General features: G+C 39.2%; 1 protein-coding gene across 7 annotated transcripts in view; it reads left to right on the forward strand.

Annotated features, from left to right (window-relative positions):
• Ccnt2 (cyclin T2) overlaps positions 1 to 22,372 on the forward strand; it is a 32,285-nt gene extending 9,913 nt beyond the window's left edge. The window contains exons 3-10 of one of the 7 annotated variants that reach the window (XM_051147295.1): positions 7,714 to 7,842; positions 9,580 to 9,640; positions 11,382 to 11,444; positions 14,069 to 14,114; positions 15,638 to 15,801; positions 19,417 to 19,487; positions 19,947 to 21,078; positions 21,177 to 22,372. In XM_051147295.1, coding sequence (XP_051003252.1) covers positions 7,714 to 7,842; positions 9,580 to 9,640; positions 11,382 to 11,444; positions 14,069 to 14,114; positions 15,638 to 15,801; positions 19,417 to 19,487; positions 19,947 to 21,078; positions 21,177 to 21,244 — 1,734 coding nt within the window. In that variant the 3' untranslated portion in view covers positions 21,245 to 22,372. Of the gene's footprint in view, positions 1 to 7,713; positions 7,843 to 9,579; positions 9,641 to 10,967; positions 11,445 to 13,489; positions 13,951 to 14,068; positions 14,425 to 15,637; positions 15,802 to 19,416; positions 19,488 to 19,946 lie in introns of those variants that run through there. The other 6 variants (XM_051147294.1, XM_051147299.1, XM_051147297.1 and 3 more) reach the window with 6 other exon arrangements.
• Positions 22,373 to 25,936: the final 3,564 nt, after the last annotated feature.

Consider the following 25,936-nt stretch of genomic DNA (forward strand, 5'->3'; position numbering starts at 1 on the left):
GGTATGGTATGGCCATGTTTAGAGGGAAGTCTGGAGGGTTCTCTGAAGGCTTTGGCATGAAGTTGTTATACAGAGTGTAGGCCAATAATAAAGATGTAAAGCTAGTCACTTGTACTTAGAGTATATTCATTTACTGACCACAGGACCAATAATAAAGGTGTAAAGCTAGTCACTTGTACTTAGTAATTAGTATATTCATTTACTGGCCAGAGGACCAGTAGTCTACAGATTGAGTTTATAGTGACAAGCAAAGATGAGATTTGCCACTTTCTTCATAAATACAGAAGACATACACAGTGCTGTCCCTTAAGGACACATCCTGTGGGAGAGAAAATTACCTACGAGGGAGCTTAGAGTCTGATGTGAAGTGGCTAGGAGCAAGTAGTTTGAGCTGGTTTACATTGGCAAATGTTTGTTGCATCTCCCTGGATTGAAGCTGGGAGGTCACGATAGGCACTAAGCAGAAGTGGCTATGTAACACATGAAATGTGGTAGTTGCACTAGGAAGCTGATTTATTTACTTATTTTGGTTTTTCAAGACACGGTTTCTCTGTGAAACAGCCATGGCTGTCCTGGTTACTTTGTAGACCATGCTGACCTCGAACTCACAGAGATCTGCCTGCCTCTGCCTCCCTGAGGACAGGGGATTAAAGGCGTGGTGGCGCCGCCGCGCTCAGTTTGGAAGCTGATTTGTAATGAATCTTATTTTAGAACTCAGGCAATATGAGGTAATTTCTATTAAGCATACTTTGTCTTTACAATGTCTCTGTAAAATGTCACATTTTAGAGCTCTAATATGACAGAAATATAAACTTACCACATTTAACAGGTTTTATATTAATTTTAGTTTATTGTGATAAAGTACATCTGAACTAATTTTACTTCTAAAGATTATGAATTTCTTGCTATTTGTGCCTGAGTTTTTCTGTTTAACAAGTCTGCTTTGGGCTATAGATATTGGTGTATCAATCAAAAAACTATTGGGGCTCAGCTATAGTAATTTGCTGTATAGACACATCTGTACATTAAAACTAAATTTAAAGCTGAGAACTGCTTTACATTTAATGCTGAGACTTTTTTTACGTGGAAAAGATTATCGTTTCCTGCTTAAATCTGAAGACAGTAAAAACCGATGGCGATTCATGGCAAGGAGAAGAACTTGAATTTGGGCAGTGTTCAAGAATTCAGAGAGGCTGGGTTTTCTGTGCCTCTCTCCAAAGTGGGCATTAGCAGGTATTTTCTGCTACTCTACTGCTGAAGGAATCTGTGATCTTTAGCATTAGTTGCTTTTGTATTTATTTTTAATAACAAAGTCTTGTAGTGCTGGGTGGCTTGTAACTCACTGTAAACCAGGCTGGCCTTAAATTCTCAGATCCACCTGCTTCTGTCTCTTCAGTGCTGGGAGTAAAGGCATACACTGTCAGGCCCAGCTAACAGTAGCTGCTTTTAAAAGTATCTTTCTTGAGTAATATTTCACAGACTATATCCATTTAGAGCCATAATTCAAAGCATGTCCTATACTACCATGACAGCAATTGCAATTTACAGTATTTTCTTCCCACTCAAAAGAAATTCTGCCCCATAGCAAATGTGTTCACAAGCCCCTTCCTCTAGTAAGTTCAGATCTAGTAAGTGCTAAAAGTTACTTCTGTCTCCATACATTTGCATATTTTATATTAATGAAATCTTGAATGATAAGATCTTGAGTGTAGCATGCTTTTTTAAAGATTTGCTTATGATGCAGCACTGTTGGGATTTCATCCCTTCTCACTGCTGTGTATTTCATCTGTTATGTGCCTGCATTGTCACTCATTTTTCAGTTGGTGGACATTTAGGTCAGTCCTGCTTGTCACCTTTAGAGCAGTGCTGTCCTCAAGTGCAGGTTTTTTAATGGAAGTTCTGGATTGTGTGTTAATTCTAAACTTAAGTGTTTAGAGGCCTTTTTGAAGCACATTTCAGGGAAATGCAAGAATATTTTCTAAAGTAAGTAGTTACACCATTTTACCTTCCCATAAATGCTGTTTGAGGGTTCCAGTAACTCCACATTACAGATGCTTGGGTTTTAGTGTATGTGTCTGTGTGTGTGTAATTCATGTAAACACTCTGTATGTGTTGTGCTTTGCACTTTCTTGGCAATATTATTTGTAGCATAAGCATCTGCTCGTTATTTTTTGTGTGCTTGTGTTGATGCCATATTGGTGTCACATTGGAAAAACCCTTGGCTAATCTAGGATCATTAATAATTTTTTAATTTTTAAGAATTTATTTTGCTAATTAAAACAAAATATCTGCTTTAGGGTCGCATGTCTTGGCTCAATTGAATTCTCTGTGTAGTCAAGGATAACCCTTGGTGTTCTGCCTCTACCTCAGAAGTGCGGGGACTCTAGACATCAACCACACCTGGCTTTTATTTCTGCTTTCTTATAAGAATAGATTTAGGCCTTTGACACATTTTCAGTTACTTATTGTTTGTGATGTAAAGTAGCCATTTTCCTTTTTTTTTTTTTTTTTTTTTTTTTAGTGTGAATATACAAGTTGTCCCAGTACAGTGTGTTATGTCTGCCCTTATTATCTCACAGACTTCAAGATATTCTACACAAGTCTCCCCACTTCTGATTGCATGTTCTCTGATGAGACCCTGCCAAAATACCAGTGCAACCCCACCTCCACCTACCACCCCCCCCCCACACACACACACACGGTTTGTGAGGACTAATACAGTCTTAGAGCAGGTTTGGAATTCAAGGAGTGTGAGTCTTCCATATTGGTTCATTTTTTTAAAATTGTTTCTCTTGGTCTGTTATTTCCATATGAATTTTAAGATCAGCCTGTCAGTTGGGTATGGAGAGTTCTTACTGTTGTCCTCACAGCACACCACTGGAAGTGTCCTTAATAAGGCTTGTGTAGAGTACATGAAAGCTTGTGCATTAATGCTCTTGTGCATACAGTAGTATGTCAGTGTTTTGTTGTTCTTAAGATTTGTTTATTTGGTTTGTTTATGAGTATTTTTGTCTGCATATGTGTATATGTGTCTCCAATGTGCCTGGAGGCCACAAGAGAGCATTTGGTCCCCTGGAACTAGAGTGACAGATTGTTGTGAGCTACCATGTGGGTTCTGGGAATTGAAGCTGAGTCTCCTGGAAGAGCAGCCAGTACTCTTACACTGCTGAGCTGTCCCTTGAGTCCTGTGCGGTTTCGCTCATTAACTGTGGGCTGGTAGGCGCTGTGTCTGTTGTCAGGAGACAACTATGAAATGCCACCTAGCCTTCAATATGCGAGTTAACATTTTTCATTTTTCTTAGAAGCTGATTTGTAGTGTTGAAATAATTTCCCGTAGACAGCTTTTTCAGATGGCAGATTGTATAACACATTCAATATATTGTTTAATAGTGCTCAGTCTATAAACATCAGTCCTTATTTTCTGTGCTACTTTTCAACAGTATTGAATAGTAACTTTTAAATGAAGTAAGTTCTAAGCTGAAGATTTTTTTTAAACCAATGTGAATCTTCTTGTGACATATTGTGTAATTACTTTAATGAAAAAACAACCAAGGTGCTAGACTGAGTCACTGATGTGCTCTGGTCCTCTGCTGCCAGTGCCTCCATACAGCAGAAGTAAGGTCATGAGCTGCTTTCTAATGTATTGGTTCAATTAATTCCAGCTTTAAAGTCTTCCCAGAGGTAACAATGAACATTTGGTTTATTCCAATATTTCTGATTGACTCTTACTCTGAGGCCTTCCTGTGTGCCTTTACCAACTTTTCCTGAAGTTTATACAGTTTCCCCCCTGCAAGTGCTTTCCCCGTGTTTTAGCTGTGATTAGAGCGAGGTATTTATTAGTGACGCCTCCTTAAAGGGCACTAAAAAATTAGTCTAGTCTCAGTTGATAATAGCAGAGATGAGAAAATGTACAGGGCAGTTAGCTAAAAGGCAGGGGAGAAATGTCTTCCCTACACTGAGAGCTTAAAAATACAATATAACTAATTAGAGTGAGCCTGCTACTAGTTTCTCGGCAGACATGAAAACCTTTGTCTCTTTGGCACCTTCCGCAGTCAGCCTATTTGTTTAGCTATGACATTTATCCTCATCAAGACTATTAAATCAATGAGAACCAAATGGAATTGTTTGAAACTTACTGATTGCATCCATCTTCAACAACTAGTAATTATTCCAGCCCAGCCTTCTGTTAATTCAATTGGCTTTGCTTACTACCATCAAGGTTGGAGCCAACACTGCAGTGAAGAATGTCAACCCTGAGAGGGTGCCGTGACAGAGGCAGGAGAGAGAGGCCAGACATGGGTAGGAGGAGAACAGAGAAAGGAGCCAAACCAGGAGGTACACATAAAAACACATAAAGGAATATGCCAAGAGGAGAGAAGAGTATGTGTGCGAATCATCGAAGTGATGTCAAGTGTTATGATTTCAGTGCTTAAATATCCTTAGGTCTGCAACAAATCTTTAAAGAATTGAATTTAACTTGAAGGAAGATAAGCAAGAAAGGGCATTTTAAGCAAGCTGTTTTAAACTTAAGATCAGAACTAACACAGTACACAGTTGTTTGGTGCCACATTATATCTCAGTCATGTTCCTATCCAAAGTGCTGTGCATGTTAGTTGGTTTTATTTTTATCACAGCTGTATAAACAGGTATTGTTTCCTGAGCCACGGAATAATTTGCCTGTGCTGCTCAGATAACAGCTGGGATTACAGTGAAACAATCTTGACTGCTTGGCTACAGTTGGCTTCATCACTTCTACTCTCATTCTCAGTATTTGTGTGTTAACATTTCTGCAAAAATTTGTCTTGGCTTGAGAATGTGACATTCTAAAAAGGGCGGGGGAAGCTGAACATGGTGGTGCAGTGCTCACCTCTAATGCCATGCCTCTGAGGGAGGAAGCAGGCAGAGCTCTGAGGTCTGGGACAGCTGGAGCTACGTAGTGAACCATGTCTCAAATGAGTGAACGAGTGAATGAAAAAATGAATGAATGACTAAAAACTTTGCCCCCCCCCCTTCCTTTAGCTGGAGTAATTGGAGATTTCTTGAACCAAGTATTAGAACACTGAAATGCTACCTGTGCCTCTCACCAGTGAACTGAATCTGTTTCTGTTTGATCACAGAAACCAAACTATCTGTACTTTTTTAATAATGCTGTGAATTCTTTGGCTTTAAACCATGTTTATATGTGCCAGAAAATGTTGGCGCCTTTCAGACTCAGCCTTGAACATAAACATGGCTGCTAGTAATGCTTATGTTGCCCAAAACCTCAGGAATTCTTCTAAGCTACCCAGAAAAGACAGTCTTCCATACAGGATACAGTAGAACCTGGCGTGATCAAAGTCAACCTTAAACTTAAGGCCTCAGACGGCTGATACCAGGAAGGAAAGTTAAATCTGCCTTGGCCTTTTTTATTTGAATCTCCATTGCTTTCCTCTTGATAGTGTTAGCAGTTGAGGGCTAGCCTAGCTAGATTGTGAGCAAGATCGTGAATGAGAGTATAGGAAGAAGCACTCACCTTTGTTGTAGTGCGGACTTCTTGAATTTCCTCCATATGGATGGCTGGTAGGTTTTCAGAGTGGCATCTGGAGTGCTTGGAATTTGATATTGGTACCTTTAGGTATCATTGGCCACATCATACGCTCGGCAAACACTGAAATCAGCTACTCAGTGATAAGTAATGGGAATTCAGATGAATGATTCAGTCTGTGCTTTAGCTGATTGCAGACTCATTTACTTAAAGCACTCAAGATAATTTGAAATTCTTTAACATTACCGTAATAACATTATTTCTGGTTGCTAATGAGTATTAATCAGCTTTCTGTTACTGTAAAAAGATTTAAGGTTTATGTTTCTGATGCCATTGCTTTGGGATTCTGGCAAAGAAAACACATTCAAGGCACAGCAAATTACTGGTCTCATTGATGAGGAGGAAAAGGCCACAGTCCCTTTGGGCCTTCCCTCCGGTGACCTAAAAGTCTGTTGTGCTATTCTAGGCCTTTAGTGCATGAACCTTGAGGGATATTGAACATACAAACTATGTTCAATATGGTAGCACACCCCTTTAATCCTTCACTCAGAAGTCAGAAGCAGGAGGATGTCTTTTAGAAACCAGCTCAGACTACATAGTGAAATCCTGTCTCAAAAGTTCTGCTACAGAAAGAGAATTTCTCAAAGTCATTTCTACTCTACTTACTCTCATGCTAATGCAGTTAAACTGAAAAGGCCTCCTTTAGATCTGATCTGTAGTCCAATATGAATTTCATCAGTCTCAAGTGTTTTCAGGAGAGGATTCTTGGCTCTATCAAATATCTTCTCCTTCTGCTAAAGGCATAAATAAATCTGTTGGTGATAATTTGTGCCTCTTTCCTCACCTCTCTTATGGCAGCATTTCTGAATGAATGACCCTCGGGTAACAGACCATTTGCCTTTTGAACAATAGGTACCTGCATCGTAGCATTTAGAAATTACCATTCTATGGGAAACTTTTGTGTGTATTTTTTTTTAACTTTTTAAAATGTGTATGAGTGTTTTGCCTGCATGTATGCTTGTGCACATGTGTGTGCCTGCTGCCTTCAGTGGTTAGAGGAAAGCATCAGAACCCTGGAACTGTAGTTACAAACGGTTGTGAGCCACAGTGTGGGTACTGGGAATTGAACTGTGTTCTCTACAAGAGTAACAAGTGACTTAAACCACTGAGGCATCGCCACCTCCTTTGTGCAGATTCTTAAAAAAACATTTGAATTTATAGTTTCTTTGGTTTCTGAGTCAGTAATTACTTGGTTCGTTACTGACCCCAGGAGTAGATAGTTGTTGAAATTCGTGTATCTCTCTGTCATAGTCAGTGACTATGTCGTTAGTGCTGTCTGTACTTACTACCCCAAGAATTTACCTTACTATCCTTTGAGGAGTTGGGGGCACTATTTTCCAGATCTCCTTTTAGAAAAGGCTCTGTTATCTTAGTCTTTATTAGGTTTCTCCTTTTTAAAAAAGCAGTAATGAAAATTCTGGGTAACCTGTTCATTTTCAGAATTTTCTTTGTGATATGCCCCATACAGTCTTTTGGTGCCCTATAAATAAGATGATTTCCAGACACATTGGGAGCTGATGCTGGATTTAGTAAGCACTCAGAAGTAGCGCTGAGCAGAAAGAAAAGGCAGTGTGCTCTGCTTGGCCTGTTTTAAAACCATGGCATCAAGTTATTTTTTTTTCCTTTACCTGTAATATGTACACACTAATACTAAAGTTTCCTTAGTGAACCAAGGTCAAAATCTTTTTCTTTCCCCCTTTTGTTATATTTTCAAAATAAATACAATGAATAATTACTTAAAACTTTGAATATTGCCTGGTCCTATGGTCCTGAGTTATAAGAACTTGTTAGCATCAGTGTCGCTAAAGTTAATACACACAGTGTGCCCCATTGCTAAGCTGGGCTAAGGGAGGAGAGAGAGAAATGAGAATGAATTAGATCCGTGCCGGGGATATACAGTTCAAAAGCAAAGCATGTATTTAACCATGTGCAAATCTCTGGTTCCATCCCTGGCACCAAGGAACACAAAGCTTTTACATCAATCTTACTTTTTACCTCAATCTCAGTGTATATTTTATGCTATGATAATATATTCCTTTTTTTTACCTGGCCTATCCCGGGATGTAGAGACTATTCCCAAAATGTATTTGCTTTTAAATGACCGTTATTTTTTTAAATCTCTTCTACAGATAATATCACCCACAGCATTGTTTTTGGCTGCAAAAGTGGAAGAACAGGCTCGAAAACTTGAACATGTTATCAAAGTAGCACACGCTTGTCTTCATCCCCTAGAGCCACTGCTGGATACAAAATGTGATGTATGTAAAAACAGAGGGGTTGTTTTCATTTTCTTCATAAATTTGAAACCAACAGCTGTCTGTCAGGAATGCTTCATGCATAGTTCATGAGTATGTATGTCATCCGGAATTGTATAAGGTTTTGAATTGTTCTACTTTGATTCACAGCTATTTTGAAATGTTTGTGAATTCAGTGACTTATCCTCACAGTGCACCTGCAGTGGAAAGGGTAGGTCCCATGACTTGTTGGTAGGTGTGAACCTGTTAGCAGAGGAAGGAATAGAGAATCTCTCCTTAAGTTCTGTGACATCCTAAAGTAAGATCTGCAAGTATGGGGCTTTGCAGTTATTTTTCCAGTATCATAGGTAAGGCTTTTAATTGAGTAACTTCCATTTGATTTAGTTCAAATTTAAAGTCCTAAGTTTAGCCTCTGATAGAAGATTGATACATTTCAGCATCGATGCTGGTTTTTAAATGAACAAAATATCAGGTGTACATTAAATAATAAGCAATTTGTAATTTTTTAACAGTAATTCTCCTAGTTTCTACTAATATAATAAATTCACTTATACTAGTGTGCACATGCTAATGTTTTAAAAATCAGCTCAGTGACATTAAAAATGATTTCACTCTGCTCTTAGTGTGTTCTCAGAAAAATGGGCATGCAACATCTATGTACATGCATTTAAAGCAGACGTATGTAGTCTAGGCTAGCCTCGACTCAGTCTTTCTGCCTCAGCCTGCCAATGGTATAGTAAGCACTACGACCACCTTTTTTTTGTTTTGTTTTGGGTTTGGTTTTTGGTTTTTGGAGACAGGGTTTCTCTGTGTAGCCTTCCTGGACTCGCTTTGTAGACTAGGCTGGCCTCAAACTCACAGTGATCCGCCTGCCTCTACCTCCTGAGTGCTGGGATTAAAGGCACGTGCCACCACGCTCAGCATCCAAGACCACCTTTTATGCAACATGTTGCTTCCTTCTCACCTGGGTCAGTTGTTAGGGTCTCAAGACTGAGGTGGCAGGAAGATGTCTATGTGCTTTGTTCTCAGCTTTGTGAAAGGGAGGCTGGTTCCTGGGTTTTAGGGGAAAGATTCTGTGACAATTTCTATCTTTCTGGTGAATGGATGGTATTCATTGATCTAGGAGACTTAAGGTTTGCCTTTTCTGGGGAAGTTCATTCTAAAGTAACTCACAGACATGCGTTGGTACGTTTCCTCTGACAAGGCAGGTTTGAGTTAAATGCTCTTCATGGCTCAGTGTCTGGAAGCTGGTACTGTATAGACTGTGGGGTCTTTTATTCAGCTACCTCACCCGGTTTCCACTGTTGAATTGGTTCCTTCGGCTTTGTTTACACCCGATTTTAAAATTGGCTCCACTTAGAAGTGTTCCAGGAATGGAATGTTCCATCTGTTGCCTCAGTTTCTTTGCCTCATATTTGTTTTAGAGGCAGCTATAGTTTTCTATCTTTATAGTTTGCATGTTTGTTTTTTAATATTTTTTGAGACAGGGTCTCTCTGAATAGCCTTGGCTATACTGGAACTCACTCTGTAGACCAGACTGGCCTCAGACTCACAGAGGTCTGCTGGCCTCTGCCGCCTGAGTGCTAGGATTAAAGGTGTGCACCACCACACCAACTCTCTTTGACTCCTATTAGTAAGCAACTGCTGTTCTGTAATCCTCATGAGGTCAAACAGTAACAGTCCAGGACTCTCTTCATGTTGTGTGTATTCTAAATATCTAATATCATTTTTATCTGACAGGCTTATCTTCAGCAGACTCAAGAGCTGGTTTTACTTGAAACCATAATGCTACAAACACTGGGTATGTGCTCATATCATTTTGTGTTCACTAATGCAGTATGCTAAGCAAAAAAAAAAATTTTTGAATAGCTTCTTATTGAAGAAAGTTGTTTAAAACTTGGAATGAAATAGTATTGCTTATCCTAAGAAGCCATTTTTCTGAAATTTCTTTTGGCATAGCTTAGTTGAGTGGTGTCTGTGGCCTCAGTGTGACAGGTTCCACAGTAGCAGCTCTCTTGCACAGTGATGTGAAATGGTCTTTGTACAGAGGTGGTAGTGTGTACAAATATTTTCTGTAATACAATTTAATAATTGAGGGAGCTTTGCTAACAAGCAGACTGAGACAAAAATCTAAAGTTAAGTGTTCCTTAGAGAGGAACTTAGCAAGTGGAGGTCAGATAAATCTGCGCTCCTGGGAGACCAGATTCTAACTACAGGATTCTGACCACCTTTGTAGATATGGACGATTTCCTTACCAGTCATACTTCGATCCTGCATATATGGGATAGAGACTGCTTTATATAGCACATTTTTGTTTTTATTTCACTGATATTCCATTCTAAAATGTTGAATAGAAATACAAGTACAAGCAGGAGTGGTAATACATGCCTTTAATCCTAGCACTAAACAGAGGCAGGCGGCTCTGAGTCTGAGGACAGCCAAGACTATAGAGTGACCCTGTCTTAAAAAAAGAAATATGAATGCAGTTATGTGTGGTGGCATATTTTTATTGTAAAAGTGTATTGTATCTGAGTCTATCTGTCATGTGATTATCTTGAGTATAAAATTTACATGAATTTCTGAAAAGTTACAAAAGTTTGTTTAAGATTACTGTGTTATATTATAAAACAAACTTATTTTTATGGTACAAAGGCATTACATGGAGCTGAAGATGAGAGTCAGAAAGAACTCTTGACTTTGTGTGCTCCTGAGGTCATGTTCCATCCCTAGTACCACAGACTAGTAGTCACTGCACAGTATGTGTGCCTTACGACACATTCTTACTTACGCATGGAGAGTGAATGCATAGTATTTAAAGACACATTAGAAAACAGGTCTCTTGAAATGTTACTTTGCTAGTTAATTACAGGAGAGATATAAATAAAATACACCTTTGTAAACTGTGATTACTCATTTGTGTAGACTTTTACTCAGTTTTCTAGATATTAAAAGCAAAAATCCTGCCATATGTAAGAGATGATTTGATATTCACTGACAGCTTTCCAACATTTTTTCCCTTGGATTTTTGAAGATATTAGAAACTGCCTGTGTAGCCCACTGTCTGTATGACTTCCCTTAGGAGATGTAGCTGTACCCCTTTGATTTAACAATAAGACAGAGAGCTGCAGAATTCTTTGATTCTGCTCTTGGCAGCAGGTATGTTTATGAGAAATGTTTTTACATCTTCTGAAGCAAAGATTTTTAGATGTTAAAGAGAGATAATCCATAAACTGTGGCCATGATATAATTAGTTGATGATTTTAACATAAACCCGGGTGAATTAAAATCCTAAATTTTAGATCACACTGTTCTTGTTGTTTAAATAATTTTCTGTTTTCCTGTTGAGAAATAAGAAAGTAGTTACCGTTTCTTCTGGAGGGTAATACATGTGTCAGCAATGAGAAGGAAGCTCTAATGTTGGCTTTGGATTTCTCTTGAAACTGAAGAGTGTATTAGACATTTGTGATTTTATGATGAGCCTCATTGCTCAGGCAAGTATTGTAGTGGTAAGTAGTTGGGAAAAAAAGTGCTTTTCATTTCAGGTTTTGAGATCACCATTGAACACCCACACACAGATGTAGTGAAATGCACCCAGTTAGTAAGAGGTGAGTGGTCCCTCAACCATGTGGATAAGTTGATGCTTTCTCTTCTCTAGAATTGGTGTGGATGGGTGTTGTGTATTCTTCTAATCTTTTGCTGGGTTTTATGAACAAGGTTTTTATGTCATTTTGAAACAGTGTTCTGTATCTTAGCCATCTACTTCTGTGTTTCTCCAAGTGCATTTGGTTGCTGTTGTATGGTAATGGAGAAAATTACCAAAGCATATCTACTACACTTTACACCTTACGTAAGCAAGAGCCCTTTGTATCTGTGATATGAGAACCCTTCCCACAGATTGCCAGCATTGCTTCTCTGGTGCCTATTTGGATTGCTTATGGGCACATCATAGACTCTGGGGGCCACTCCTGTGCTTTTTGTGTCTTTTCGAGAATAAAATTCTGTGGGTTTGGTCTCTTACTTGCAGGATTTTTAAGGTTTATTTTTAAATAAAGTGGGTAACACTTTTAAAGACATTGGGGTTTTTGTTGTTGTTGTTGTTGTTGGTGGTGGTGGTGTGTGTGTGTGTGTGTGTGTGTGTGTGTGTGTGTGTGTCTGTGCGCACGCGCTCATCTACATAGCATTTTACTTTGCTAATGGTAACATTGGAAAGCAAGCCTAGAGTCTTGATAACAACATAACCAGCATCCTTGCTAACAAAGTAGAATTCTAAGACTTGAACTTCTTAATCTGAGGATCATACATTGCCAGTGAGTCACTTTGTAAACCACAGTATTTTAATTGTGGTTCCTGTTATTCGCAGTCATACACACACTCTTCCCTAGTTACAGTAAGGTACAGAATCAAATAGCAGCTAGTCATACACATTGAGTTAAGAAGAAAAGCTTGTAAGTTGGTCTCACAGAAAACTTGAACGAATGAACTAATCTTTGAAGGTAGCCAACCATGTCAAGGGCCTAATGAAGAAAGACATTAGTATGTGTTTAGCAAAGGTACATATGTATTGCCTTAGTAAATATGGCTGGATTGTAAACTAACACTTAGTGAAAACTAAATTTGATTTTTAAAAATTATTATTTCATGTTGTTCTGTTAAAGTGTGATGTCTTAAACTTTGAGTACAAAGAGTGTGTGTGTGTGTGTGTGTGTGTGTGTGTGTGTGTGTGTGTGTGTGTTCCTTTGACTCCACTTTGAGATGGCTGCACTTCCTCCTTTTAAAGATTTTCTTTCATCATCATTAGTGTCTCTGTTTCCTTTTCTCTGTTATAACTTTGAACTAACAAGAACACTTTTTGTTCATTGAATTTAGATACAGTCCTTGCAAAACATGATACCACAGTTGAGTGGGTTTTTTTTTTTTTATGGGGAGTTTGTTTGTTTGGTGGTGGTGGGTAGCTACTATTTATGTAAAGCCCTCACATCCCACTCCAGATGAGGCACTTGCTACTTTGCTGCAGAATTGGCTGTTGTCATTTTACCCGGGAACTTTCACTCTGATTTCTCCTTCCCTCCCCACCAGGAAAGAATACCATACTTAAGTCACACTGCCTCCAAGACCTCTGGTGCTCTGACAGTCTTCTTAGCACAGCTCTGCCAGACCCAATCCCTTTTGTTAAACCTTCCCTTGATGATCACATGGGGCAGCAGGGATTACAGGTGCCAAGAGTGAAACTAGGAGGGGAAGGAATCTGGGGGCTAGGGAGGGTGGGGCTGGGGCTGCCAAGCTAGGCGAACAGTGATTTTGAACAGAAGGGGTGGGGGCTTATGAAATCTCTGGGAAGAATATGGGATAGGAGAAGGGCACGGGAAACTGTTTTAGTGTCTTAAGAAACTAGTTAAAAGCTGTTTTCCTGTTGGGGACCAGTGTCGGAAGCATTCCCCTTAGAATATTCATCTTTCTGTGTTTTATCGCTAATCAGATCTGTAAGTTAAAAACAAGTACAGTGGGGCTGGAGAGATAGCTCAGTGGTTAGGAGCACTAACTGCTCCTCCAGAGGCCCTGAGTACAATTCCCAGCAACCACATGGTGGCTCACAACCATCTATAATGTGATCTGATGTGCACTGTATACATAATAAATAAATCTTAAAAAAAAAAAAAAAACATTAAATGTATAAAAAAAAAAGTACAGTGGAGCTTCCTATATTCAGTTAATATGTAATAATGCAATAAAGAACTGAGATTTGTGCTCTTAAGTTTGGGGTGGGGGTTGTTTTGTTCCATTTGGAAGGAAACATTTAAGTCAGCTTAAATATGATAACAGGGTTAAATTTGGCAGACAACTCTTTGTGTTTTGTATTAGACTTCAAAAATCTTTTCTTCTTTTTTGTTTTTTGTTTTTGTTTTTTTTAAATCCAGGAGAATGCTTTATTTCAACTTTTAGCTGACTAGATGCTTAACTTAGTAACAAGTTTAGCCCTTGTAACTGGCTAGCTAAAAGCAAATCGGCTTGTTTCTCAGATCTATGGGGGATAGCAAGAAACATTTGAGTGAATGTTGTTGAAGATTTTCAGTAGTATAGAAAATGATGGCGCTCTTGTGATATTTGTAAGTAGTAAGTAAAATTTACTTTTTGTGTACAAATCTTTGCTGTTTTGTTGTATTGAGAGTTTTGTGGTGTTTACATGTCGAAGCTGATGATACTGTCTTCGTTCTTCTTTCTTTTCTTACAGCAAGCAAGGATTTGGCACAGACATCCTATTTCATGGCTACCAACAGGTTGTTATCCTGACCCTCTTTGTTGCACTGTTGTAGCACACTATAGCTTCCTTTAATGCAGGGCCCCCTCAACGTGTCTCTTGCCCTTGTTGCAACAGGAGACTGGACCATCTACTGTGGTGGTACCTTCCTGGTTGCTTTGCGGTGTATTGTACAAGGGACTTTGGGCACAGAGGGGTTAAATGCACACTGTGAAGTGTAGTGGTGCTTTCTGGTGGCATATTCTCGATTTGTGAGTGCATAAGTCTAAACTTGGTAGCCTGAATAGCAGCTAAAGATTACACAGAGCTAAACTTAACCTAGAAACTTGGTAAGTATAAAGCTATTTCTAGTTTACAATTATAGTTAAATGACTTTTTTTTTCACATTGATCCAGTCTTAAAATAATTGTTAAAGTTTAAGTAAAATTTATGTAATTTTGGGCTTGTTCCAGATGATATTCCAAATAGTAAATTAGAAGTAGTCAATTGTTATCAGTGCCTAGGTTTGCAGAGATAGTCTTTATTTTAAAAGTCCTGTTTTTCCGTTTATATAAAGTAAAAATGTAGTGTTTGTTTATGGCTATTCAGTAAATGTTTCATCTATTCTAAACTAGAAGAATAGTTTGAAGGAGGTTCTAAAATGAATGTATAATTCTGTTTTGGGTTGATATGAAAGATGCAAAGTTTCTTAAGTGTGTGCACTGTGGAAATAGGAACCAAGCTAGCTTTTTGGATTATCCAAACTTTGGTTAATCAGCTGGGCATGATAGCATGCCTGTTGTCCCAGCACTGGAAGGTAGAGACAGGAAGATCAGAATTTCAGTTTGAGGCCAATCTGGGCTATATAAAACCCTGTCTCAAAAAACTTTACTAGAAAAGCTAGCCTGTGAAATGTCACATGCCCAATTTTTGGTACATGATGAGAAAGAGTATTTATGAGTATTGAGCTATTTTGAGCCTTGAAATTTTTTGGCATAAGGTAAGTTCTCCTTGAGACTCTGCTGGACACAGAAATAAATACATGAACGAAGACTGAAAACTCTGATTTACTAAGAAAGTTTTTGGTTTTGGGGGTATTTTGGTCCATTAAGCCACATCAAATGGTCTAATCTTGATTGTGACATTGAAATTGCTTTGTTTTATAAAGTTTTTACATTTTTGCCATAATGCTTAAAAAAAAAAGAACCAAGATTACCACTAAAACAGTTTAAAAGGTTATATTTTGTATATGGTGATTATTGTAAATATACTCTCCCCTTTATATAATACTTTGCTAGGTTTTAAAACAAAATTTATTAGTATTAATTATGTAAATAAATTAATATACTGTGGAGGAGTGAAAATGAGGGAAGTGTTTCATGACCTATAAAGACTTATTATAATTTTCAGTAATGTTAGCTCTTAATTTAATAGAATATTATTATGTAAAGAAAAACATTTCTGATTTTATGTTTGCTTTTTGTCTTACTGGCAAATATTTTTCTTTGTTTTACATATTTTGAATTTCTGTGGTCCTCCACTTTTAAATCTGCTCTACACCAGTTTGCATCTTACGACCTTCTGTCTTCAGTACAAACCCACAGTGATAGCATGTGTGTGCATTCATTTGGCTTGCAAATGGTCCAATTGGGAGATCCCTGTGTCAACAGATGGAAAGCACTGGTGGGAGTATGTGGACCCTACAGTTACCCTGGAGCTGCTAGATGGTAAGCATTACTCCTTCCTTTGTGGAAAGTATACAGTGGCCAGCTGTGGTCAGTCCGTGCGTATACCATAGCCTTGTGGGTTGCAGGCCATACTTCCCTAACTGGCTAAGGTTAGCCTGCCCCACTTGTAAATCATACTTTAAAACAAACAAAAACTCCTTTTTATTCTAACTGGAGGATGGAAATATATGTATTATATATTATACACAGACATATTTGTGCTACTGGTACTTAACATGCTGTTTTTAAATGGTTAAGGTTTTTTTGTTTGTTGTTTTTGTTTACCCCATTTATTTGGAGGAAAGCAAATCTAAAAAACCACTTAGGGTCTTCTCATTTGCTCCCTTTGTCCTATACCTTGAAAAATCAGGGTACTATATCACTGTCTCACCTTAGCACATTATAAGTTATCTGCCTTTTAGGTCCCATGTACAGTTACTTTATTGAGCTTGTTATTATTGACATAAGAGCCACCTGTATTTTCCTTCATTTCTATTCTGCATAGGTTCATTATTGATTTGGAAGTTGAAACTCATTAGAACAGTAGCCTGGTTTCTGTTGTGATTTGTTATCTTGACGTGGTTGCTAATACTTCTACTATTATTACTTCCTGAGTCCACTCATTTAATAACTGATCCCCAAGCATCGGCCTAGTTATAAGGTTCTCTGCATGTGAGTGTGGTTGTGTACACAGGGGTAGTGATTTATCTCTCATTCTTCTGAAGTTACCTCTAAGGGAGAAAGACCTCAGTAGGGAGTGCTGGCAGAAATCCAAACCCCTAGGAGGTGTGCAGCCAGAAAAGTCATTTTAAAGTTATAATCCCAGGCCAGCCTAGGCTACTTAGTCCCTCTGTTTTAGACCTCTATAATGCATGTCTTTATTTACATTAATGGATTATTACAAAATGTGACAAAATAGGATGCTTGAGAAAGAAAGAAGAAAGTTTGCGTTTTTGCTTGTATGCAGATGAAATTTGAGGCAAGACACCTTCATCCTCACTGGACCCAAAAGTATCTGAGTATTTGCTACATCTGCTGGAATAGGGTGAAAAGTTGTTTTCAAAAGAGGAAATGGAGGCCTCAGCATTAGATTTTATTTTATCCAGACTTGTCTCAACAAGTGAGACAAGCAGGAAACAATCTTGAAATTACTGAGGAAGTTCATCTAAAACTCATGGCTGGTTTAGACTTTCGTTGATGGGTGGTTTTTAGCACAATTTTTGCTGACAGATCTTGGTGGTGGTGGTGGTATAGTCATCATTGTCTGGGGTGCTGAACATTGAACCCAGTGTCATAAGTGCTAGGCAAGTACTCTACCACAGAGCTGCACCCCATCACCTCACAGGCTGAGTTTGGTTTGTTGTCATGCTCATGATGACATTTAGATAGCTCTGTATCTAGTGATACTGAAATAATTTTTTGTATGTTCTGCACTGAGACATACTCTGTTATCTTACTTGTTTCTGTGAGTCTTAACATTTACCTAGGCTAGGTGACAGGAAAGCCTGCTATTTGCACCAAAAATCAGTCAATGTGCAGTCTCTGTAATTGGTCCCATTGTGTCAGATTGACTTGACATGGTTAATACAGATGATATCTGGCTCACTTGACATGTTTGCCAATGACTATTAATAATGAATTTTGGGTGATAAAAATTATAATTTAACATATGCAATTTTGGAGCAGTGGTCACCTCGTTATAATCCCAAACTTAAGATAATAGATAAAATTCTGACTAGAGTAATTTACTGGTATAGCATTAATTGCTGGGCAGTGTAAGTGTGGGTGGAGTTTCCTTTTTTTAAGATTTTCGAGACAAGGTTTCTCTGTGTAGCCATGGCTGTCCTAGAATTTGCTCTGTAGACCCGGCTAGCCCCAAACTAAGAGATCTGTCTGCCTCTGCCTTCTGAATGTCTTCTTCCTCTTTTTTTTTAAAAAAAACATTTAGCCTTGAAATAATTTTAAGCTTAAAGAAATTTCTAAAATACTTACAGAATCCTTATGATATCTTTACCTAATTTCTGTTGTTGATACCTTAAATAATACTTAATTAAGATTAGGAAAGTAAGCCCACATGGTGGAGCACACCTATTATCCCAGCACTCAGGAAAGCAGAGGCGGGCACATCTCAGAGGTCGAGGCCAACCTGGTCTACAAAGTGAGTTCAGAACAGCTAAGGCTGTCTCGAAAAAAACAACAACAAAATATTAGAATATTAGCACTGGTATAATGCTACTGGTTAAGCCTGGTTGTGTTCAGATCTCCCCATTTTCTCTGGTGTAGGGTCTTATGTATCCAGTTGAAATGTGCAGGTAATCACCTCCAGGCTGTTAGGGATCAATTGCTTTTTAGTCTCTCCTGATTTGAAGAATAAGTGACTTTACAAAGTAGTTCTCTATTTGTCTGATATTTTCTCATCATTGTGATTAAGTGTTCTTGGCAAGAATGCTGCAGAAGTAGTTGTTTCCTGCTTGCCTCTCAAAGCAGGGAACCATGTTCACTTAGTGCTAGCCACAGTAACAGTGGTATTGTTGTTGAGTTCTCCCTTGTAAAGCCATTCTTTCTTTTTATAACTAAGCGTGTTGGGGAAACACATTTGGTACTATACAAATAAATACCTCTTTTTCAAACTTCGGCCTAGTTTGGTTTGATTTGGTTTTTTGAGACAAGGTTTCTGTGTATAGCCTTGACTGTCTGGACTCACTTTGTAGACCAGGCTAGCCATGAACTCACAGAGCTCCTTCTGCCTCTGCCTCCCAAGTGCTAGGATTAAAGGAGTATGCCACCACCGCCTGGCTCTGCCTGTTAATTTTTTGGGTTTGTTTTGTTTTGTTTTGTTTTTTGTCTTGTTGTTGTTGTTTTTCTTTGAGACAAGGTTTCTCTGTGTAGCCTTGGCTATCCTAGACTCGCTTTATAGACCAGACTGGCCTTGAACTCACAGCGATCCATCTGCCCCTGCCTCCCGAGTACTGGGATTAAAGGTGTGCGCCACCACGCCCGGCCCTCTGCCTGTTAATTTTAAAGAACCCATTGGTGGATCTTTTCTACATTAAATATTGCTGTGTTGTTTGCCTGGTAGATATTCCCACTCCCATGCCCCTCAGGAGTTTTATTTTCTTTCTTTCTTTCTTTCTTTCTTCCTTTCTTTCTTTTTGTTTTGTTTGTTTGTTTTGGTTTGGGTTTTTTTTGGGGGGGGTTGTTTGTTTGTTTTTGTTTTTCAAGACAGAGTTTCTCTGTGTATCCTTGGCTGTCCCGGTCTCACTTTGTAAACCAGGCTAGCCTTGAACTCACAGTGATCTGCCTGCCTCTGCCTCCCGAGTACTGGGATTAAAGGTGTACGCCACCACCACCCGGCCGAGTTTTATTTTCTAAGTAAATGAAATGCTAGGAGGGGTCTTTTTTTAATGACTTCAGCTTTGAAATAACAGTTCATATTTGTATCCACTTCTGTGTATCCTAGAGACTGAACAAGAAGTTAACAATGAAAGGGGTAAATATAGAGACACGTAGGGATGATAGGTGAACTCTTAGGACCCCTTTTAAATATTGCTCACTTGAGAGAAGTTCACATCGTAAAGGCATTGTCTAAGCTTTAATTTTACATTTTATTTTTAGAGCTAACACATGAATTTCTACAAATATTGGAGAAAACGCCTAGTAGGTTGAAGAGGATTCGAAACTGGAGGGTAAGAGAATTGGCAGGATTTAATTAATAAAATATCAATTTGTCACTCATCTAGCAAACTATTTGAAGTTGAAGTATTTAAACAGTACTGTACTTTGCACCATTTCTCTCAGCCCATTGTACCACACATAGGCTCAGCTCCTATATCCAATGGACTTCTTTTTTTCTTTTCTTTTTTACTCTTTCTATTTTTTTAATTCTCAGTCATGATGGGGAAATTTCCTTACAAGGGAATTTCAAGTGAGGCTAAAGCCTATACAAGTTACATCTCAAGTCCTAGGTTAGGGTGTAACTATCTAACTCTCAAGCCTTAGCACCTTCTGTTGCGTTCCATTACTGCCATAGAACATTGGGTACGGGTAGTTTTGTTCCCATGTACTTCTATAGAATTTTACAAGCAAAGAAAATGTGTGTTAAATGCCTTTGCTGTCATTGTTTCTTCTGTTTCTCATTTAACTAGGCTATGGCTAAGAAACCAAAAGTAGATGGTCAAGTATCAGAGACACCACTGCTTGGTTCATCTTTGGTCCAGAATTCCATTTTAGTAGATAGTGTCACTGGTGCACCTTCCAATCCAAGTTTTCAGAAACCATCAACATCAGCGTTCCCCGCTCCAGTACCTCTAAATTCAGCAAATACTTCTGTTCAAGACAACCGTGCATCTGATAATTTATCAGTGCTAGCAGCAGGAATGCCCAGCACCTCGTACAGTTTGTCATCACACCAAGAATGGCCTCAGCATCCAGATTCAGCCAGGACAGACCCAGTGTACACACAGAAACAGGAGGCCACTATCTCTGGGAGCCAATACATCAGTTTCCAGCAGGGACCTTCAATGACACTGCATTCAGGATTACATCACAGGCCGGACAAAATTGCTGATCATTCATCAGCTAAGCAAGAATATCCTCACAAAGCTGGAAGCAGTAAACACCATGGGCCCATACCTGCTACTCCTGGAGTGGTTCCTCAGAAAATGTCTTTAGACAAGTACAGAGAAAAGCGGAAGCTGGAAACCCTTGACCTGGACACAAGGGATCATTATATAACTGCCCATGCAGAACAGCAGCACAAACACGGGCCAGCTCAGGCAGTTGCAGGCGGTTCTGTCACTTCTCCCATTAAAATGAAACTTCCCCTCGCCAACTCTGACAAACCAGAAAAACACTTGGCAGAGAAAAAGGAGAGGAGTGGATCGCTGAAGCTACGGATTCCCATCCCACCCCCGGATAAAGGCCCCAGTAAAGAGGAGCTGAAGATGAAGATCAAAGTGTCATCCTCTGAAAGACACAGCTCTTCTGACGAAGGCAGTGGGAAGAGCAAGCACCCGAGCCCACATATCGGCAGAGACCACAAGGAGAAGCACAGGGACCACCCTGCCAACCGCCACCACAGCAGCCACAAGCATTTGCACATGCACAGCTCAGTCAGCAAGCATGCTGCTGACGGAATGCCACCCACTGGGCTGAGGAGTCCTGTGGGCCTGGCCCCAGAAGGCAGCTCCTCCGCCTCCAGTGCAAGGAAGAAGCTGCATATCAACGACGCCTCCCACAACCACCACTCCAAAATGAGCAAAAGTTCCAAAAGTGCAGGTAGTTCATCTAGTTCTTCCTCTGTTAAGCAGTATCTATCCTCTCACAGCTCTGTTTTTAACCATCCCTTACCCCCTCCTCCCCCTGTCACATACCAGGTGGGCTACGGACATCTCAGCACCCTCGTGAAACTGGACAAGAAACCAGTGGAGCCCCACGGTCCTGAGGCCAATCACGAGTACAGTACAAGCAGCCAGCATATGGACTACAAAGACACATTCGACATGCTGGACTCGCTGCTAAGTGCCCAAGGAATGAATATGTAATCATTTGTCTAGGTCAACTTTTCCTTTCCTTTTTAATTTAAAAATGGTTGCAATGGAAAACTCCCTCCTGGTCCAGCAGTGGTGCCACTGCTTCCGTATTTGTAAGTGCTGCTTTGTTCTTCATTCTGAAAGAAGAGATGATAGTAAACAAGTCTATCTCCACATACGATAGTGTTACCAGGACTGTAAACGCATGGAAGATGCAGCTGAGAACATTAGGATGAATGGCTGGCTGCTGCTAGGAACCTAAGCTGCCTCAAGCTTTTGTTATTTATGATTTGAATACTATAGCTGGGTTTTTGTTGTTGTTGCTTGGCTTTGAATGAATGTCAAATGTTTTCTTTTGTGTATTTATACTTGTATGTATGGTTTGCATGTCTCAGTGATAAAGGGATAAAACAGTATACTGACAACTGTTTACAAGAAAGTGGAGAAAAATGTACATACATTTTTGTATGTTTAGCTATTACCATAAATACTCAGGATTGGAGCTGCTTGTAAGTATAACAATATACAGAATAACTTTATTTTCTCTTGTCAGAGTCCATCACTAATTAAAACACAAGTGGCACTTTTTATGTTAACCTTAAACTCTAGGCCTTACTGGAAGCCGCTGAGGGGACACTTCACTACTAGACGGGGATGCGGTGCCACAGGTGGTTCTTAACACTGGGAAACACTCAGTTTGCCTTCAGAGGTTCCGACCAGATTGGCTGTAGAATCAGCCCCTGATTTCTGAAGGCTGGAAGAGGAAAAAATAATAAAGTTTACATACTCTTGATGTGAAGTGCATTTAAATGTATGTTGGCTTGTTGCAGTGCTATAGAAGAGCAGTTAATAATGGAGATGAGGATGACTGTGACTTAACTCACAGGAGCTCCCAGTGAAGAATGGTCCATTTCTTCAAGAACTTTGACACTATGGAGTCTAACAGTGAACAGGGATCACTTTTCCTTTAGCATTTGCAGTGACACCATAATCTTGAATCTACTCTTCCCGTGGGGATAGAAGGGTGTGTGGGTGTGTGTGTGTGGGTGGGTGGGTGGGTGTGAGAGAGAGAGAGAGACACCCCATATTTCTTTTTCAGGTAAATGCAGTCTTCCTTATAAAAATGAAATTAAACCTATGCTCTCTTGATTCTTTTATATTCTAACAATAAATAAAAAGAAAAGTTGCTGACTGTGCATTGTACCTGTATTTATAGTTTATGGTCATTATCAGGAAAATGTAAGGAAAAGGGCCAGCCTCAGGCCAGCCGCTGCTGGAGGTTTAACATTCATTTGCACGTCTTAGTAGGTTCTCATTGAGGTAAAGCTTGCGCTGTCACCTGACGCCTGGTCAGGGGATAGACTAACTTGTCTAAATTTTGGTGTAAGCACCAATAGTAATGGCTCTTGTCTGTTACCTAATCTTGAATTTATTTCTGTGGTAAGTCTTAGCTGTTGGGTCTCTTAAGATGGGTCAGATTCAACTTGTATTGAATCACAAGTTTTCCTCTGTATATGAACTGTTTTGTTATAAAGCCACTGATCTGTGCACAATTGTAACTTTATTCAGTATGTTGTTGTAAATATTAGAGTTGAGCCTTGTACTCTACTTTTATTTAGCAATTACCTAATTTGTCAGTAGCTGTTTGTTTGTTTTTTAAAGAAAAATTGTTAGTTATTTTATCAATATTATTTGAACCTGGGATTCCAGGAGCCTCTTTGTGGGTACTCAGCCTAATAGGTTAGTCCTCACTCTGGTCTTGTCTTGCATCAGTGATCTTTGTTACCTATGTGATTTATGTTGCTATGTGGTATACTATTGTATCATAAACATGGCGATTCTGATGCAGTTACAGTTTTACTGTGGTACATATCCAAGAACTAGCATAGCATTTAAACAGAGTACAAGGTGAGGGAGGGAAGGGTTTTGTTGGTGGTGATTTAGATGTGAAACCTCAACAGAGCATCATGTGAACTGACATGGGGTGGTCGTGCTACTGTATCATTGGGAGTGATGCCAGGAATTTTAATCAGCTTTTGTAAGAGTATCCAGAGACGTAGTGAATTTATTTTCAGTATGACATAGAAAACAATGTGAATATTTAAGGTCTGGGACTATAGTTAAACTTCACTTAAGGGTTTTCAGAAATGTGTTGTTTTCTGTTTTTGGTTTTTTTTTTTTTGCTTGTTTTAGATATGGGAATAAAGGTAATTTTGTTGAATCTTTATTGGTGCTAATGACGGACAGTTAAACAGATAGTGTATATGCTGTGGATCAGTACACTTAGTACTTCCAGAATTGACTTTGAAATGCTATGTATTCACTTTTCACTCTGTAAATGTAATTCTTTACAATGACTATTTATTAAAAGGCAGTCAGTTGTGATTTTTACAGGATTGTGTGAAATATTCAAACTCTTTCAACTTCTGAACAAGTTGCTAAAACCACAATGGGGGAAGTGTGTGAATCCTCTTATATTTCCTCTACGGAAAACCATCATAATTCATATCACCATGATTTGCTTGAACGACCTTGTGTGCATAAAATAGTCCATCTGCATGGTCCCATCAGACTCTACCAAAGAAAAAAGACTCAATAAATGGACATTCTGTTGTGAGTCTTGTAAGTAGCCATAAATAACCAAAATAGTATCAAACTTAGGTATGAGATTTCACATGTGCAAAGTACTGTTAAGGTGATAGATTTTTAATGAGTTTTTTTTTAATACTTGAAAATATTAAAAAACATTACATTGTCCTATAAAAGAGTGATTCATTCTAAGGTGTGTTTCCCTAGGTTTTCGACCTTTCTGCAAAAGCACATTATAATCAGAGGCTTCCTGTCTACCTCTCGCTAATTTTCCAAAATCAAGATGTGCTTCCTAAATATTTGCCTTAGCTACTAACATATGCTATTTTCAGAACCAAAGCAAAGGAGCGCTTGTTTGTGGAAGCCTTCGAGGCCTGCATTACAATTCAGTGTCAGTGCCCACTGCTGGGTAAGGCCCTGCGTGTCTCCTAGGAGCGCATAGTAGCAGCGAAGGCGGTGGTGCCGGTCCTGGGTACACGTTAAAGTCTTTCCTAGTACTAGAATACTCAGCCTTTTAAGATGTCTTCCATGGTGCTGGGTGTTTTCTTCAGGAATGTCATGAGCTCACACCTGTGCCAACAGATAGTAATTACACAGACCTCCCAGACATTTGGACCTATCTGTCCCCTTTGAACTAAAAATAGGACTAGTTAGGATTTACTCTAAAGAGCCAGTTTGAAATGTTTTTATTAGTTACCAAATACCTTGCCTTAAGAGGTTTCAAGAAAGCGTATTTTCTTAGAATTTAAATTCTGATTTTATTCCAAAGCCAGCCTGAAGAATATGCCACTGCCTGTATATGCATGGGTAGAACATGGTCTGTTGATAACTTAGGTTCCTGCATTATGGAGATGGTTTATTTAGATAACATCTTAGAAAGAGCAAAGTTTCTGGTTTGGGATTTTTGAGACTTGGTCTTGTGCTGTATAACAAGAAATTGGGCTGGCTTTAAATTAGTCCGTTCTCCACCACCCATGCTTGGATCAATGATTCTAAGTTATTCCCAATCTTACTTAAGCAAAAAAGTACTTGAAAAGTTGACTCAGTTTGCCAGAGTATTCCGAGGATTTTTTGCTGAGATAAATCTAGAAGCTTTTTGTACCTAGAAACCTTTGACTTGGTATTTCTCTTGATTCAGCAATTTCCCTCTCAGGAGCAGTAGGGATCCACTCACCCTGTTTTCACAGGGAAGGAATCAGCAAAGCCTACGCTGGGAAACCATGAGTTGATTGGGTTAAATTCTGTGCCTGTTGGTTTAAGGTAGGCAGGTTGAAACATCAGCACCGGCAAAAGGCAGAGTGCATTCCTGTTTTTCCGCAGTGCTCAGTGTGTGTTTAGAATGCAGGCCTGTCTGTAGGACAGGTCAACAGACAGTTGCAGGGCAACTTTGGCCTAGATGGAAGCCAAGCCAGATGCTTGTTGGAAACATCTGTCTTAGTGGTATTACATTCTGTGAATATGTTCCTTTATTCCAGTTTTGGATTTTACCCAGCCCCCTTTCCTGCTCTGTAATTCACTCTCTCTCCTGCCTGGCATATTTTAGAGGTGTGCTGACATGCCCAAGACTGCATGGGTAGGAGCAGTTCTGTTCACATAAAGCTGACTTCATTTATTCACTGCAATTCGGTAATCTCAAAATCAACCCTATGAACTCTGTAGTTTGCTTTTGTTTCTGAGTTTTGAGAGGAAGCCTCACATAAAATTCTCCAACTGACAAGTCCATGTAGTAGTTTGTGTAACTTGATTGGCCTGGTAGTGCGTAGCTTTCCTTGATTGAGAAGACTTCCCTGGAGTACCAATTTGTTATGAATGGTGGAATTGGAACGTTCAGAACTCTTGTGGATAATTGAATGGAACAAGATAATGTGTATATCGGCATGAATTAGCCATTGAATTTCAGCTTCTCGTTACATAAGGAATTATTAATAAAGTTTGTTTCTTGACAACCAAACCCAAGGCTGTAACATGTCTTAAGTTAATGTGAATCCAAAATAACAGTTCCTGGGAAAATGGGA

The sequence above is a fragment of the Acomys russatus genome, chromosome 6 (assembly GCF_903995435.1).
Source record: "Acomys russatus chromosome 6, mAcoRus1.1, whole genome shotgun sequence".
In the NCBI taxonomy this organism is placed as follows: Eukaryota; Metazoa; Chordata; class Mammalia; order Rodentia; family Muridae; genus Acomys; species Acomys russatus.